This window comes from Caloenas nicobarica, chromosome 16 (genome assembly GCF_036013445.1).
Source record: "Caloenas nicobarica isolate bCalNic1 chromosome 16, bCalNic1.hap1, whole genome shotgun sequence".
Taxonomy (NCBI): Eukaryota; Metazoa; Chordata; class Aves; order Columbiformes; family Columbidae; genus Caloenas; species Caloenas nicobarica.
Genome location: NC_088260.1, coordinates 5,096,062 through 5,110,745, shown reverse-complemented (window position 1 = coordinate 5,110,745; position 14,684 = coordinate 5,096,062). Strand labels below are relative to the sequence as shown.

At 41.1% G+C, this 14,684-nt stretch overlaps 3 protein-coding genes across 4 annotated transcripts in view; 1 reads left to right on the top strand and 2 right to left on the bottom strand.

Moving 5' to 3' along the window:
- Nucleotides 1–259: 259 nt before the first annotated feature.
- RAD9B (RAD9 checkpoint clamp component B) lies at nucleotides 260–8,966 on the bottom strand. The gene is made up of 11 exons (XM_065646504.1): nucleotides 8,902–8,966; nucleotides 7,989–8,059; nucleotides 6,913–7,062; nucleotides 6,302–6,416; nucleotides 6,080–6,179; nucleotides 5,064–5,170; nucleotides 3,082–3,188; nucleotides 2,590–2,654; nucleotides 1,933–2,037; nucleotides 1,265–1,526; nucleotides 260–956 (listed from the first exon to the last, which is right to left on the bottom strand). The coding sequence occupies exons 1-11, from the start codon at nucleotides 8,933–8,935 to the stop codon at nucleotides 828–830; spliced, it is 1,245 nt and encodes a 414-aa protein (XP_065502576.1). The 5' UTR covers nucleotides 8,936–8,966; the 3' UTR covers nucleotides 260–827.
- A 132-nt stretch (nucleotides 8,967–9,098) lies between these two features.
- VPS29 (VPS29 retromer complex component) lies at nucleotides 9,099–13,881 on the top strand. Of its 2 annotated transcripts, XM_065646401.1 has the most exons (5): nucleotides 9,099–9,178; nucleotides 9,635–9,646; nucleotides 11,643–11,834; nucleotides 12,304–12,539; nucleotides 12,831–13,881. In XM_065646401.1, exons 1-5 carry the CDS (start codon nucleotides 9,176–9,178, stop codon nucleotides 12,946–12,948), a joined length of 561 nt encoding a protein of 186 aa, XP_065502473.1. In that variant the 5' UTR covers nucleotides 9,099–9,175; the 3' UTR covers nucleotides 12,949–13,881. The 2 variants fall into 2 exon arrangements, with proteins under 2 accessions (XP_065502473.1, XP_065502474.1); XM_065646402.1 differs by lacking the exon at nucleotides 9,635–9,646 and having other exon boundaries at nucleotides 9,102–9,178; nucleotides 12,831–13,880.
- KNTC1 (kinetochore associated 1) overlaps nucleotides 13,729–14,684 on the bottom strand; it is a 37,231-nt gene continuing 36,275 nt past the window's right edge. The window contains exons 61-62 of the mRNA XM_065646653.1: nucleotides 14,482–14,572; nucleotides 13,729–14,222 (exon numbers count right to left, since the gene is read on the bottom strand). Coding sequence (XP_065502725.1) covers nucleotides 14,172–14,222; nucleotides 14,482–14,572 — 142 coding nt within the window. The 3' untranslated portion in view covers nucleotides 13,729–14,171. The remainder of the gene's footprint in view (nucleotides 14,223–14,481; nucleotides 14,573–14,684) is intronic.

Below are 14,684 nucleotides of genomic sequence, written 5' to 3'. Positions count from 1 at the left end.
TGGCAGCACAGAGCTGCGCAGCCACCACCGGTACCTGGGGCGTTGGGCTCTCGTTCAGACCTTTGCACACTGTTCTCAAAGCCGCGTTTGGATGAAGAGACAAGAGGGAGAAGATTAATGCAAGTCTGAAACAAAAGCCTCTTAAAACCAATGTTTGAAAGCATGAGTTTATTTTTTTTTTTAAACGCATTTCTGTGACAACGTGGGTTATTCAGGTAACTACGAGCTCTGCAAAGTTTCCGTAAGAATACCAGCTGTTAGGTGTTTGGGGGTGGGTTTATTTTTCCAGCACTTAACAACAGCAGGTTAATTGGTCTGAAGTGGTAACAGAGTTTGAATTACCTGAGAACATATGGGAGAGCTGAACCTCCCAGGCTGTTCACCTACAGAATACATAAGGCACAAACCTCAATCTCTTAGATCGTGACCTAAATTTATATTGCATCTAACAGTTCTAGAATGACCCATGCTGGTGGTTAAAGTAACAGTGAATAAACACTGAACCTGGACTGGCAGAGCAGGAGCTGATAAAGAACTCAGTACAGAGCTGAGTTTTGTCCTTATATCTGTCTTGCAAAAAAATGAAACAAGTACCATGTGCATAGGATTCCCACTTGCCAGAGTGTCTGAATAGGTGTTTGTGAAATGCAGCTCACCCCACAAGCTCAGAGTACAAATAGTTTCCATCGAGTTCTAACTTGCTGAAGAACTGCAATTAAACTTCTTTCTAAAATGAGAAACAGCTCCACAATTGCCACGTCAAACACCCTTTTATCTTTCAAGGCAATCCTTGATAGTCTTTACTTGGACTCCAACGCTTTGTGTCCCTAGAGAACTGGGGAGCTCTGTGCGTTGCCAAAATCCTCTTCGGTGTCACTCGCTGTAGCTAAACTATGGAAGGAGTGACTGGGGGCATCCTTCTGACAAGAAACGGCTCCGAAAAATAAGGAATGAAACTGGAAAATGCAACATTTACAGAAGTAAGAAACTGCATGTGATACAGAATTTGGGGGTTAATTATTTCTGAAGCTTTTGCCACTTCAAAATCTTTATCAGTCTACAGTGATTTTAATAAAATACCCCTCCCCTCTATGAGTATTTCCAGCATTACAGTTAAACACGGTAGTGGCGGTTTCAGTCCGTTGTGCTGCTGGGAAAGCTGGTTCTGTGGAAACGCCACATGCGGAACTGAATCTCAACATGCAGCAGCGTTTGGGTAACGCTCACTGGGGGATCCCTGTAACTGGGGTCTGGGTCTCCTTACCTTCTGGTACTGAGCCCCTGCGGCCTCTCCCAGCGCCGCCCGCTCCTCTGCCTCGGTCATGGCTGTTCCTTCTGTCCCCGTCACCTCTCTCTTTGCAGCTCTGGGAATATCTTTAATCTCTTGTTTTGCCAAAGGACTTGCGGGTTTTGCTGACGCTGTGTTCGCTGCGTTGCTGTTCCACTGTGGCTTTTTGGAAGCAACTGCTCCGCTGTTCTCTCTGTCCACGGAGGTTTTGTCAGATTTACCTGTGCGCGTCTTTGAGCTGGATTGGAAAGAGTGGGTCAGGTTAGTAACTGCCTTTTACATGTTTTTGTTAGAATGTCTTTATTTTGTGTTCATGAAAAGCATTATGGCTTCAGAATAGATTCTCAACAAGTCCCTTCCCCTCCCACTGCAACAGAACCCTGTGGAGACACAGGAAAGCAGACGCTGGTACGGAGCACTCTGTGGCACCGGGTTCTATCACTGTGTGAAGCCGAGATGTTCCCGACCCTGTCTACTTCAGTTTTCCTATGAACAAAGAATCCAGGATCCATATGGCACTTACTGATACCCCACAAGAATGAGCAAATCGCTTCCATCTTAACCTGATTCTGCTGGAAAACCTTAAGCTTCAATTTTGGATGCTCCTAAGGCAGTTGCCTCCCGCCCCTGAGGCTCAGCGTTACCTTTCCGGAGCCTGCTGGGACGCCCTCTCCTTTTCAACGTCCGACAGGGTGGCCAAAATAAAGCTGGCTTCTAGCACCATGTCCTCAATGCTGAAAGCAATTGGTCTAAACACAAATATTCAGAGACTAAACCAGCACGCATAATTCCACATGTTGTAGGAGGAAACAGAGCTCATGGAATTCTATACACACATTAAAAGCGCTGAAAATCGAATATATTTGCTGCTGAAGCCTACGAGATGGCTTCCTGCTAGATTTAAATGCACCAGTGAGCAAATGTCACACAATATTCCACTTGGTTAAATTACAGTTTTAAATACAGAACTGTTAAAATTATGTTTTAAACAGAAAATGTGTTATTTCTTTAGACTATGAAATAAAATCATTGCACACTTAAGACAGAGCCTGAAGTGTCCAGGTAACATATACAAGTGCTTACCAGTCAGCATGGCTGCTGTAGTAGTGCCTACATTAAATGCTTTATGCATAATAACAAACTACTTAACTGTGGCTTGCAGATTAGAAATATGGCTTTTGGTACAAAATGACAATCTGTTTTTCTGTTCCAGTTAAATACTCATTGAGTAACCTGCAGACAAAAATTGAGTGTAGAGCTGTAACTGCAGCAGGTCTAGACAGGCATGTTCCGAAACGTACTTTCCAGACACGTCAAAATGGATTGAGACAGGAACACTGGTTGCTTCTGAAAATGCCAGCAGGCCCTGAAAAGAAGGGGTGGAGGGTTAAGTGCTGTTTTAAAACCAGAAGATTAATATTAGAATGAAAGTTTATCCCAGCTGTTGTTTACTGGCAAAAAGAGGGTGAAAGTTGACTGCTTATAGAAGAAGTTTCTTGCCTTCCCTGCCTGAAGCTTTGACAGAGAAGCTTCTGCACGTGGAACCTCTGTGGCCACGATATTTTTCCAGTACAGTTACAGTGCGTCCGCTCAGCACTGAAACTGCATTTTTGTTCTGTGCGGGAGTCCGCGGTGTCCTGAAGATCCTGCTTTGTAAAGCTCAAGCCTCAACCAGCTGGTGAAATGCTGGTCAGGACCTGGTGGAACTTCCCAGGGCCATTCTGCATCATCCTGGTTGCATCAGGCAAGTTAACAGGAAATATTTTATTTTTAAAAAAAAATTCTTACTTTACCCTCAATTCTTTAAGGCAAAATGTCACTTCAGAATCGACTCCAACTTGAAAGTAGTCAAATTCTTCTGGATTTAGTTGTATTTCAGTGAGCATTGTCTTTGAAAAATCTGTTTAAAATAACAGAAAGGTCCAGGACTCAAAGGAGTGAAGTTTGAACTCAACAAAACTATGATTATAACCACGAGATATTTACATCAGTATCATTTGAACAAAAAATTGTATTTTTATAGTGACTAACAGTAATAAATATTTAGCTTACCTAAATTTATTCCATAATTAAGTCCTCTATTTATTTACAGTGTATTATGTAGATTTAAATGGCTTTTAACAAAACCTGTTTTATGTTCCACTGTGTGATCTGACCTGATACCTGCTGTTGTTCTTGCAAATCTGCTTTGTCGACAGACGTTCATCACAAATAGCATTACCGGCTGCTTATTGTTCCATAAACGGGAAGACCAAACTGCAGCATGGCTTTAACAGCTGAATCATAATTGCTGACACTCATCAGAGGACAATTAAGGTGAACTTGGGTTCTTCGTTTTAAATTAAAATCTTTTCCTGATATGTAAGTGGTAACAGGAAACAGGCTCTTCAGTTTCAGGTATTTAATTGTTGCTTGTTCTCGTTAGATTAGTCCGTAGTTGATATTAGGTGTGTGAAAAGAAAGTACGAGAGCACTTCCCTGATGTGCTATAGTTTCAGAGACATTAACAAAAATTCTACGGCAGCTTGAACAGCCAGACTGCTCACAAGCCTCACAAACTATTCCCAGTCTTCTGTTTCTCTGCTCAAGAGGGGTTTTTTTTAATTTCAGCCTACAACGAGGGTGTTCAAATATACTCTTGTAAAATTCCTAAAAACTGTAGAAATATCTATTTCTAGCACAGCTGCCAGCTCTTCTGCATGGCAGAGCCTACAGCACACAAACAAAAACAAGTCTGGGCAGAAGGTGGAATTTCTTTCTGTAAAAATTAAACCTGACTGTGGAAAAACCCAAGCCCTGGGCAGGAGATCTGTTCAAAGGACACGTTTTGTTTCCCAGAACGTTTGCTGCAGGCGGTGGATTGCATCCCACGCTACACAAGAACAATGCTCCTAATTCCTCCTTTTTCTCCTTGACCGTTCAGTTTTTGGTATTTCATAAATTTTTTAACTGCTATTTTTTTCACTTTCTGTCTTACAATAACCCTTGTGTGCTTCTAAACTAACAAAATTTGTCATTCAAAATGTGCTTTTTTTTAGTGTGTCTTTCTTTTCAGTAATTTCTTCTCTGTTTCACTCCTTCCTTCTCACTCAGCACCACTTTAGCCTCAGCCCCATCCCCACCCCTATGCTCTAGGCACTCATCTCTTTCCAGGTCCTTATCCTCAGCTTTGGTCACAAGTAAGTACGAAAACCACCCCTTTATTATACGATATACAAGAACCTCTGCTTCAAAACCAAAATTATATCTTTAAAATTACTTTGAGTCACACCCCAAGAATCCAGATAGTTCTCCATGTTGGCTGGAGATGTGAACATGGCAGCGCAACAGCGCCAGGCCAGCTGACACCCCCTATTGCCCTTCTACTAAAATACACTCCATAATTATATCAATTCTATAATTATGGTATTCAGATTTAAATAATTCTTTTTAAAACATAAAATTCTCTCATTTTTCCTGTCTATTGCCATGCTTCTGCTCTTGCAGCACAGCACAGTAATTACCTCTGTTCAAGCCTACAGCACGTGGCTTAATTGATTTGAATTGGCTGCTCAGTCTGATATCTGCTACTGATACTAGGAAAATGTTATTAAATACATGTATATTAAAACCAGAGGGGGGCAGTATGACTTAAAATCTCCCTATATATATTCCCTCTCTTAAAAATCTCATTCAGCCATAAAATGCATTCTCCATTTATGTTGCAATAGTTACTATGCCTTCAGTTCACCTGTTTTAAAATCCCAATATTGTTTTGTATTCTGAATTTCCTTACCAGTGTCCTCCTCGGTGTAACTCTTGAAACAAACCTTCATTGGAGTCACTGATAAGGTTACTTCTTCTTGACTGGTCGGAAAGTGAATCATTATTTCAGCCAGCAGCCTACAACATTTCATTCAACATTAAAATTATTTTACATGCCACAAATTACTTAGCTAGCATTTGTTCCTCACATTAGAAATGAAAACTGTTACTTGGCAATACTGCTTGAAAAACTCCCTTGGAAATGTGCTCTCCTTACGGTGTGCTGTATCTTCTTAATTGATTTATACAGCAATATAGGAATCTAAAAATACAACCAGTTATTACTAAAGCAAACTTGTTTAATGCCTGTGTATGCTGCCAAATCAGTCTCGCACACACACATATTGCTGCTTCCTTTCTCTATGTGTATATCACAATTCTGAGCAAACCTCAGCGTTCTATACTTGCTTGCAGTTTTAAACTTGCAGAATCTTTTTATAAACACGATACGTAATATTTATACAGAGATACTTCATACAGCTTGAGTGCTTTAATGGTTAATTATTGTGACAAGAGCTCCTGTGCACAAGAAACATGTTTAACAGAAACCCTGTCAGGAAAAGCAGAGTCTTAACCGTCCTTTGCCTTTGCTTGCAACAAACCAACTCTGGGATTCTGCCCGGAGCTGCTTCTTGAACCAGAACTTTGCTTTATTCCATTAAAAATCAGTACTTTTACCACTGGATTCTTTGCCTATAAAATGAAAGCACGACTTTATTTGTCATAGGTGGAATTTGCTCAAAGGTGTGAATTCAAATTACACATCGCACGCTTCTCGAGGTTAGACTGAGTAGCATTAATGGCAGCATGATCCAAATTTCTTAAGTTGTAACGTGAAAAATGAAGCACTAGGATACAGGATTTAGGAATTTGCTATTTTTCACTGTCCTCTAATGAGATTTTGATTAACGCCTATGACAGCAATATTGCCTCTTGTATGATTTTTTAAAATTTTTTCTTTCAGAAAAATATATTTGTATTCATTACCTTGAGTGGACTTTAAGTATGTTTGGACACAAGTGCTTCGCAAAAACAGCCTGCAATGGATCACAGTCTTGAAACACCAGGTTATATGTTTTTACAACACCTAAGTATAAAGGATATGAACAAAACCCAAAGACATTCAGTTAATAATGACACTGAATATTGTGTTGCCCTGCTGTTCTAAACTGCTTCTGTTTCCGTCAAGTCACTTTATTTGTAACCTACCATGTTTGCAGAGGAGCTGAAAAGTTATGTGATGATCGTTAATATTTGTATAAATGCTGCATTTCTCTACATTCCTTTCCAGCACATTTACACATCTAAATACAGGAAGAACTGACTGTAAAACAAAAACAGAAAAATCAGTGCAGAGGCTACTCACCAAGCAATTTTGCAATATTGTTTCCTGAGTTCTGTACAGTTTATCCCAAGCTCCTGCTTTTAATGCTTTGTAAGCAGACACTGGGGCGGCCAATGCCGATCCTCACCATCCTCACCCACGATTCCAAGACATGGCCAACAGATCCGTTTGCTAAACGACTGGTCGGAGCTCTCCTGCCTCAGGCTGGTTTTGAAGGCTGCAGGAGAAACGCTCCAGAGGCAGAAATGTGCTTTTCCTTCACCCCAAGATAAAGCTGGTTCAGCATTCGGGCGCCACAGGGTGCAGCTCAGGACACAACTTCCATGCATCATTAAACACCAACGCTCCCTTTTGCAGAATTGCTCAAGTTTAAAGCCATCCACATGCCTACAAGAGCCTCCCCCTATAATTTCATTTGGAAACTCTGCTAATTTGCTGCTTACACAGCTGTGCATGACAATTCATTAAAAAGTACCTTAATTATCAATTTACATGGAAGGGATAACTGTTTTTCCTTCTGACATGGCTGAGACACAGCTGTCCAGCAGTAATGTTGAAAAAACATAGATGAGAAGAAGACGCATGCATATGCGGACCTTGAAGAATTCACCGATCTTAAGGCAAGCTGAAAATAGAAATAAGACAATTTATTAACTCAAAATTATTTAATATTGAACATTTAACAAAAAAGCTATCTCCGTGCTTCAGTACTGTGCCTAAGCCATAAAACCTTTAAATGTGTATATCTCAAAATAAATACAGATGCATCGTGCAGACATTCATGTTCAAACTAATCACCTTCATTATTACTACTCCAAAGTCACTGGTATGATACAAGCATAGGAATTCAATCTATGGATAAGTGGCCAGGAAGTATGAGTTACTGAAACACTTAAAGCTCAGCTTGTGTTTGAGGCATTTGAAGGACTGGAGTTTATTCTAAAACAATCTTCCTGTAAACCCACCCACATGATACGTACAGATGAGCAACAACATTAATAGCACCTCAAAAATCCTTCAGGTATAAAAAGAAATTATGTCCACTTCTGATTTTCCAGCCTCCCAGCAAGTTAAGGAGAGTTGATCACTTTTACTAAGAAACCTCTAGAGAAAACCCTAATTCTGCTGGAAATGGTGTTTCATTAATTGGAGGCACATTAATGGCTGCATTCTTCCTGTTGCGTCACACCGGTACAAAAACACGGTGTTTAGAGGCATCTCCTGATGCGGTACAAAACAAAAACCTTTTGACGCATGACAACAGAAATAACACCCTTGGTATTAACCCGGATGTCCTGGACAAGCTTCAGCTTAGGTAACAAAAACCTAAAGAATATTAGGGGCAGAGTAGGAATGAACCTTCTGTGAAGGAAACGGCACAATTACAATTGCAGAAAACATTGCATTTGTCCATATTGAAAGTGGAGGAAGCTGAGAGAGAATGTAACTTGGACTGAAAGGTACCTGAAGGAAAACAACACAATATCCCACAACATAAATACCACATTTCTGAGAAATATTTTAAAATTACAATAAATCAAATTCACTTACGCCTTTTTCTATGGGGTCAAACCAAAATTCATCACTAATACGTGCTATGGCATGTATTGCTCTTCTGAACACTAGCAGGAAAAGAAGAGAGTGCAATATGTATAATGAGGTAAAAAGAAGTTATACTGCATTTTCCCCAGAACAGTTTAAAAGGAAACATTACAAATTTCCTACACTGATGACACGATGGAAAACATTATTTCCTTTTTAGTAGCGCAAACACCTCGATGTTTTCAAAAGCTGCATCCAACAAGGTGCACCTCAAATGTCACCTTTGCAGCAGCTGGTATGACCTGATGCCACTACAAATTAATTCCATCTAATCGGACCAAACACCACTGAAGTTAGAAGTTACACTTTGTAGATGGGAACAAGTCTGATCACGTGGCAAGCCGTTGGACACCTGTAAAGATGTAGCCCTAAGAAACACAGAAGAAACAGCTAGTGGGCCTCACAATTCGCCTCAGCCCATTGACACTGGCAGAGCAGCATTTTGCAGGGAACGCTGCGTGCGGGAGGCTGAGCTGGGCCTCTGGAAGGAGAACTGTGTGCACTGGGAGGCACCCGGGGAAGCGGTTCCTCCTCCACCTGCAGGCCCGCAGCTCCAGCCCTCTGCTCTGAACAACCTCCAGAGGCTGCGTGAGGCCCCGCAAAACCGCCTTTTGTCCTCCTGGGGATGAGAAAGAGGCAGCTCCTCAGCGCTGCTGTGGCCGCCATGGCGCTGGAAGCAGCTCCCATTGCTCCGTGCCCCATTTTACACCCTCTGACAGCCCCGGGACGCCGCTGAGGGCAGCGTCAGGAGCCCGTTCACACCCTCACGGCCGCTGAGCTGTTGCCACTCTGAGGCAGCCCCGTTTCTCACACACACACCCCTCTGTCCCAGGCCTGCTGCCTCCCCTGGGGCCGCGGGTACCTCTGAGGTGAGCCCCCCCAATGACGCACTTCATGGCTCCCGCAGCCCCTGCCCTCACACGACGGCTGCGGGAAGGGCGGGAAACGCCCCGCTGCGGGCGAGGGGCGGGGCCTAACGCTCATCAGAGACCCGGATGTAGCCAGCGGGCTGGCTGCGGAGAAACGCGTTTCGGGCTCCCTTGGCCCTTCGGAGGAGCCGTAGCGGGTGGTTGGCGGCGGCCTCGCTTCCGGGAGGAGCCGCAGCGGCGGGTGTGAGGGACGCGGCGCCGAGCAGGATGGTGAGCGCGGCTCGGCCCGTCCCCGGGCCCTGTCCCCAACGGGGCCCTCTGCCCAACGGGGTTCGCCCCACGGCGCCGGGGGATTCTCGGCCTGTTTCCTCTGGCCGCCGCCCGGCGGGCCTGGGTCAGCAGCGCGGCGGGCGGGAGAGCCCCGCTGGGGCAGGGGCCGCCCAGCAGCCCGGTTACCGCGGGGCTGGGGTGGATGGAGGGCGGGCGGGGGCGCTGCGAGGCGGGGAAGCCCCGCGGAGGCCGCGCTGGGGGAGAGCTGGAGCTCATCTTAAGTCGTATTTATTTTTTTAACGCTTCTCTCATAACATCGACAATCCATTAATTATGATTTGCCTGTTCATTTGGCTATGTTTTCTTTTTCTGTTGCTTTCTTTTGCTTAACATTGATCATGTTTCGCCCTGTTTTTCATCCCCCCTGTCTGCAATCAACTCCTCCACCCCGCTCAGGCTGGGCACAGAGTAAGTTTCCTCCTCTTGGCTGTTGCTCACACCGGGGGTAAGGGCTTGGTAATTTTACTGCGTGATATAAATTCATGTCAGACGGTACATCTGAATCAGAGGCTGCTCTTCATACCATCGCACCTAAATTCCTCATTAAAGCCTGATATCGTAACATTCTTTGCCACTATTTAATGTTGCAGATGCCCGTGATTATTTAACACACTTCAGTGCTTTTAGTTCGTTTGTGTTATTGTAGCTTGCTGAGCTTTTCTTTAATTAACGGGAGTTCAAACATGATTATGGGGCAGCCACTTGGTCAGCGAAGGAAACGATCTGTGTTGAATGCACAAACTCTGCTGACTTCAGTGGGGTTCTGTGCTTTAAGTGGCAGTATAATTTTATTAAACATTAAATAAACTGGTATTGTATGTCTAAGTCCTTTAAGCGTCATTAAGATAATCTATCTGTAGCCACTTCAATAAATCAGCAACATCTATTTTTTATTTGCATTCAAGTATATAATCTCTAGGCTGATGCTAGTAAGAGTGTTTTTTACTGGGAACTCTTGAAAGATCATCAAAAATTTGTCTTTTTTTTTTTTTTATCTCTCTTGGGTTAGTTTTAAATTGGCAGCTCATTGATTAAAAAAAAAAAAATCTTGTATTGCTTTACCAATTATTCTCCAAAGATGCATGGCTTTGATGATGGCACTGGGACATTCTTAATATAAAAAAAAAAAACAAACCACACCCCAAAAATCCAAATGAAAAGTGCACCCAAGTTCCCTCTGCCTTTTTTGATCACTGTTAGCATGAAGATAGCTGCATGGCCTGAAAATGTAAAAAGCAAATATTAAAAAATGAAATTGCTTAGCATAGTTAGTACTGCTTTTATATATATCTGGGCTGTATCTTTTACAAGCCCATTTGAGGGCTGCCATTTTAGGAACTGTGTTACTAACAAAGCATTATGGTTGGAAGATAAACAGTCTTTTGTTAATATGGAGCTATTTATCAAGTTCACAGGGATGACTGGCTCTAGTTCCAGTGTTTTTACAGTGTAGTGGCATAACACCCTGTGCTTTGTAGAACTTTTCATCCCCTTTTTGCATAATTAATTTATTGCTGTTTTGCTCGCATTAATTATTTCTTTATTCGTAGATTTAAAGCCTGTGATATTAAACTGGTCTTCATCTGAATCCATAATTTTGAAGCCCCCATTAAATTTGTATTCCCCTGGCATCTGTTGTACTGCAACTAATGAATTAATATATAGAACTGGTAACAGAACCACTGTGTGCAGTTGTGTGGCTTATTTTCTGCAGTGCCCCTTTATTTTTGTTTGTTTTATTTTTTTAAACTGTTACTCTCCTGTTACAGTTCAGTGGTTCCCACAATATGGACTCTGAACAAGGTTCCTATTCTGGTCAGCTGTTAACACATGTTGCAACTTCGCTGCTTTTTTTTTTTTCCTTTTGATAGAGGACAAAACAGAAGCTAATTAAAGTAGAAAGAAATTTGGATAAAGAGTTTTAAAGGGAAGTGGCTGTGGTTTAGCCAGGTCTGTGCTTAAGAACATGTACTAGAGATGTCTCTTTTTTTTTTTATGTTTAAGGAGAGAAAAATGTGAGAGAGTTTATGGTAGTTCCCAAATTTATGTAAAATACATCAAGTAGTAACACTTCTGTTACAGAATCGTTTTAGTTGGAAAAGACCTTTAAGATCATCAAGTCAAGGTTGTTATACCTTGCAATGGCTTTCAGCAACAAAATAAAGAATTCTGTAGGCTCTTTGTAAGACTCCCCTCTGGATAATGTTCTATGTTAGCAAGGTCCCATGTTTTCCCTCAATATAGCAGTATTCCATCACCACTTCATCCTTATTTTAGTAGTTTTTACATCAAAATGCAAAGTTGTGAAACTGAAGAAAACATTGCAATGCTTTCTGGTTGCCAGTGATGCTTGTTTGATAAGCGTCTGTAACGATCTTTCTTTCCTGTTGTGACACCCAATAAGTTGGTGTTAGTATTAGGAGATCTTCACATCCCACATCGCTGCAACAGCCTCCCAGCCAAATTCAAAAAACTGCTGGTTCCAGGAAAGATCCAACACATCCTCTGCACAGGAAACCTCTGCACCAAGGACACTTACGACTACCTCAAGACTCTGGCTGGGGACGTTCATGTTGTCAGAGGGGACTTTGATGAGGTAGGGACCTCTCTTGATGATGACTTTTTTTTTTTTTATATAAAGGCAACATTTGGGTTATTTGTAATTCAAGTACAAGTGGGCAAACTGAGGTTATGTGGCACTATGAGCATGTGACAAGCAAACTGGGCAAAAGATTTGGGGTTACAATCAATAATGTGAATTGCAGAGTAAGTTCTCATCTGTCATCAGAATGATTAAAAGTAATTTGCATACTTAGCTGTGTCTGGGACTGCAGCAGACAGGATCTGCTGTTGTCAGATCTTTGAAGTTCATTGTATCCTACCACATTCTCCACAGTGTTCACAAAAGCAGCTTTGTAGCTCTCATTTTGTAGTGGTAGGGCCAGTTTTATTGAATATTTCCATAAGCTTCCCCCTCTCTTCTTTGTGTTGCATAGAGATTTTTAAATATAAATCTGTACATCTAACCTGTGGTGTGTGTTGTTTTTTTTAAAAAATATTTTTAGAACCTGAATTATCCTGAACAGAAAGTTGTAACTGTTGGACAGTTCAAAATCGGGCTGATTCATGGCCACCAGGTCATTCCTTGGGGTGATATGGCCAGCCTGGCGCTGCTACAGAGGCAGTTTGATGTGGACATCCTCATTTCGGGACACACACACAAATTTGAGGCATTTGAACATGAAAACAAGTTCTATATCAATCCAGGATCAGCTACAGGAGCTTATCATGCCTTAGAGAAGTAAGTGAAGTATGAAAAACACCTGTGGGGGTTTCTTTTTGATAACAAAACTGAACTACAAAACTCCTTGTGAAGGTTCATGTTTCCATTCTAAATGTTGGGGAGGGGGAAGGGTTGGTAGCACTTGCTAAATCTCCTTGACTGAAACAGATGAAATACTTAAAAGCGTCTTATCTGTGCTTAAAAAATAATATCCCTTTTTCTTAGAGTGATTCCTATTAAGTAGTGGTGGAACACTGCTCAGGTGATTATATATGCACAATTAACATGAATTTTTTCCTTTCTTTCTAGCAACATCATTCCTTCATTTGTGCTGATGGATATCCAGGCCTCTACAGTAGTTACATATGTCTATCAACTAATTGGAGATGATGTGAAAGTAGAAAGAATTGAGTACAAAAAGTCTTAAAAATGTCTTTGTTTCTCTGGTATTTTTACCATCTCATTCTGAACTGCAAGTTATTACAGTACTTGATTGCTAGTTTGCAGTACTACACTTACTCGCTAACAGCTTAACAACGTAGCTTATTGGTAATAACTTTAAACTAACATTGTGTTTGCTTTTCTCTGTATGAATTGATTTGTAAAATATTCCATTAAAATAACTGTTTAAATACTGTTCCTTTATGTTGTAATAAACTCCACTTCATAGAAAAAAACCTAAGCTCTATGCACTGTTGTTGGAAAAAATGCAACAGCTGTAGTTGCTTTTCAAATGCCTGATGCTTTCCCTGGTTTGGTGACTTGTAAAGGACTTGAACAGAAAAATTGAGGGCTCTGGGGCCATGTTACATTTGCTTCAGAATCCAGCTGATACTTAATTTTCTCAATTTAACATTCCTAATCAAGTTAAAAGAATAAAATGGACTGATAGATTCTGAAAATATTGCACTTAACTTGTAAGTTACAGTAGTCATTTCACTGTAGAAAGTTTAATTTACTTCTATTCAAAATAAACCTGCTTTACCTTAGAAAAGGACGAAGCATTTTCAGCCTGGTATCTCAGGAACCTTTGAGTAACTGCTGCTTCCTGCAGTGAAACACCTGCCTACTGCCTTATCCTGCTGCAGATGTACAGAAAGAACAAAGTTAAAAAAACCCACCCTTGGCAAACATCAATTTGCTGACAACTTCATCATTAAAAAAGGCTTATAGAATACTGCAAGGCCAAAGTTGATATCAAAGTGTCTTTATTTGTGCTCGCTGTAGTTAAAATTACAAATTTGTCTACAAAGTGTATTTTACATGAAGTATATAACTTGAAGTTTTTAAGAAGCTTTATCACAATTACACAAGGTTTTGTTTGTGTGAATGAAATCTTAGTGATCCTGACAAATATAGAAGTAAAGGAAATAAACTTTAATCCTTCTTAAAAATCAAAGTGCTGAATATGAACATTACTATTGAATAGAAAGAGGAAATTCTGCTATAAATCTAAACTGTTTCCATAGGGACAGAGTACGGAGAAGAAACAGCCTAGAACAGTTCAAAAAATGTGGAAAGCTTGTGGTGGCTTTTGGTAAAAGAGCATTGAGGGTTCTGTTTCATGTTCACCTGACCAGTCTGAGCCTTCTCAGTCCATGGCCCCCATCTTGCCAATACAGGGAGAAAAGAAAAGGGTAAATCAAGACCTTATCGATGGCAGTTCTGCGCACAGGTCTCTTCTGGTCCAGTCAGATACATCTGGAAGGTCAGAGGACGCTATTAATAAGGCTTAGGAAAACAGGATATAATCTAAGACCTGTGAATGTGCTTCAGAAGGTTTAGATTTGGTTCAAGTAAAATAAATTATTTGAACTGATAAAGGGATCTTTTATTATATTCAATATATTTTAGTAAAATAAATTGGCTAACAAGTATTTTTGCTAAAAGCTGAGTGAAAGTCTTAGTTTAGAGAAAAAGGAGAAAATACCGCATGATGTACAGAAGTGGTTGGTTTTACCTTCAGAAGGTCAGATGATGTTGTGTCTACCAGAGTAGGATTCCCACATTTCTCTTGATATTCTCGAATTAGGGCTGTTGCATCATCAATGCTGTAGGAGACAAAAGTTCATCAGCTTTGTCAACAAGTTCTCTAACTAGCCAAGAATTTAGACTACGTACACTGAAGTATAAAAATAAGGTAAGGTCCCACATTTTTGAAGT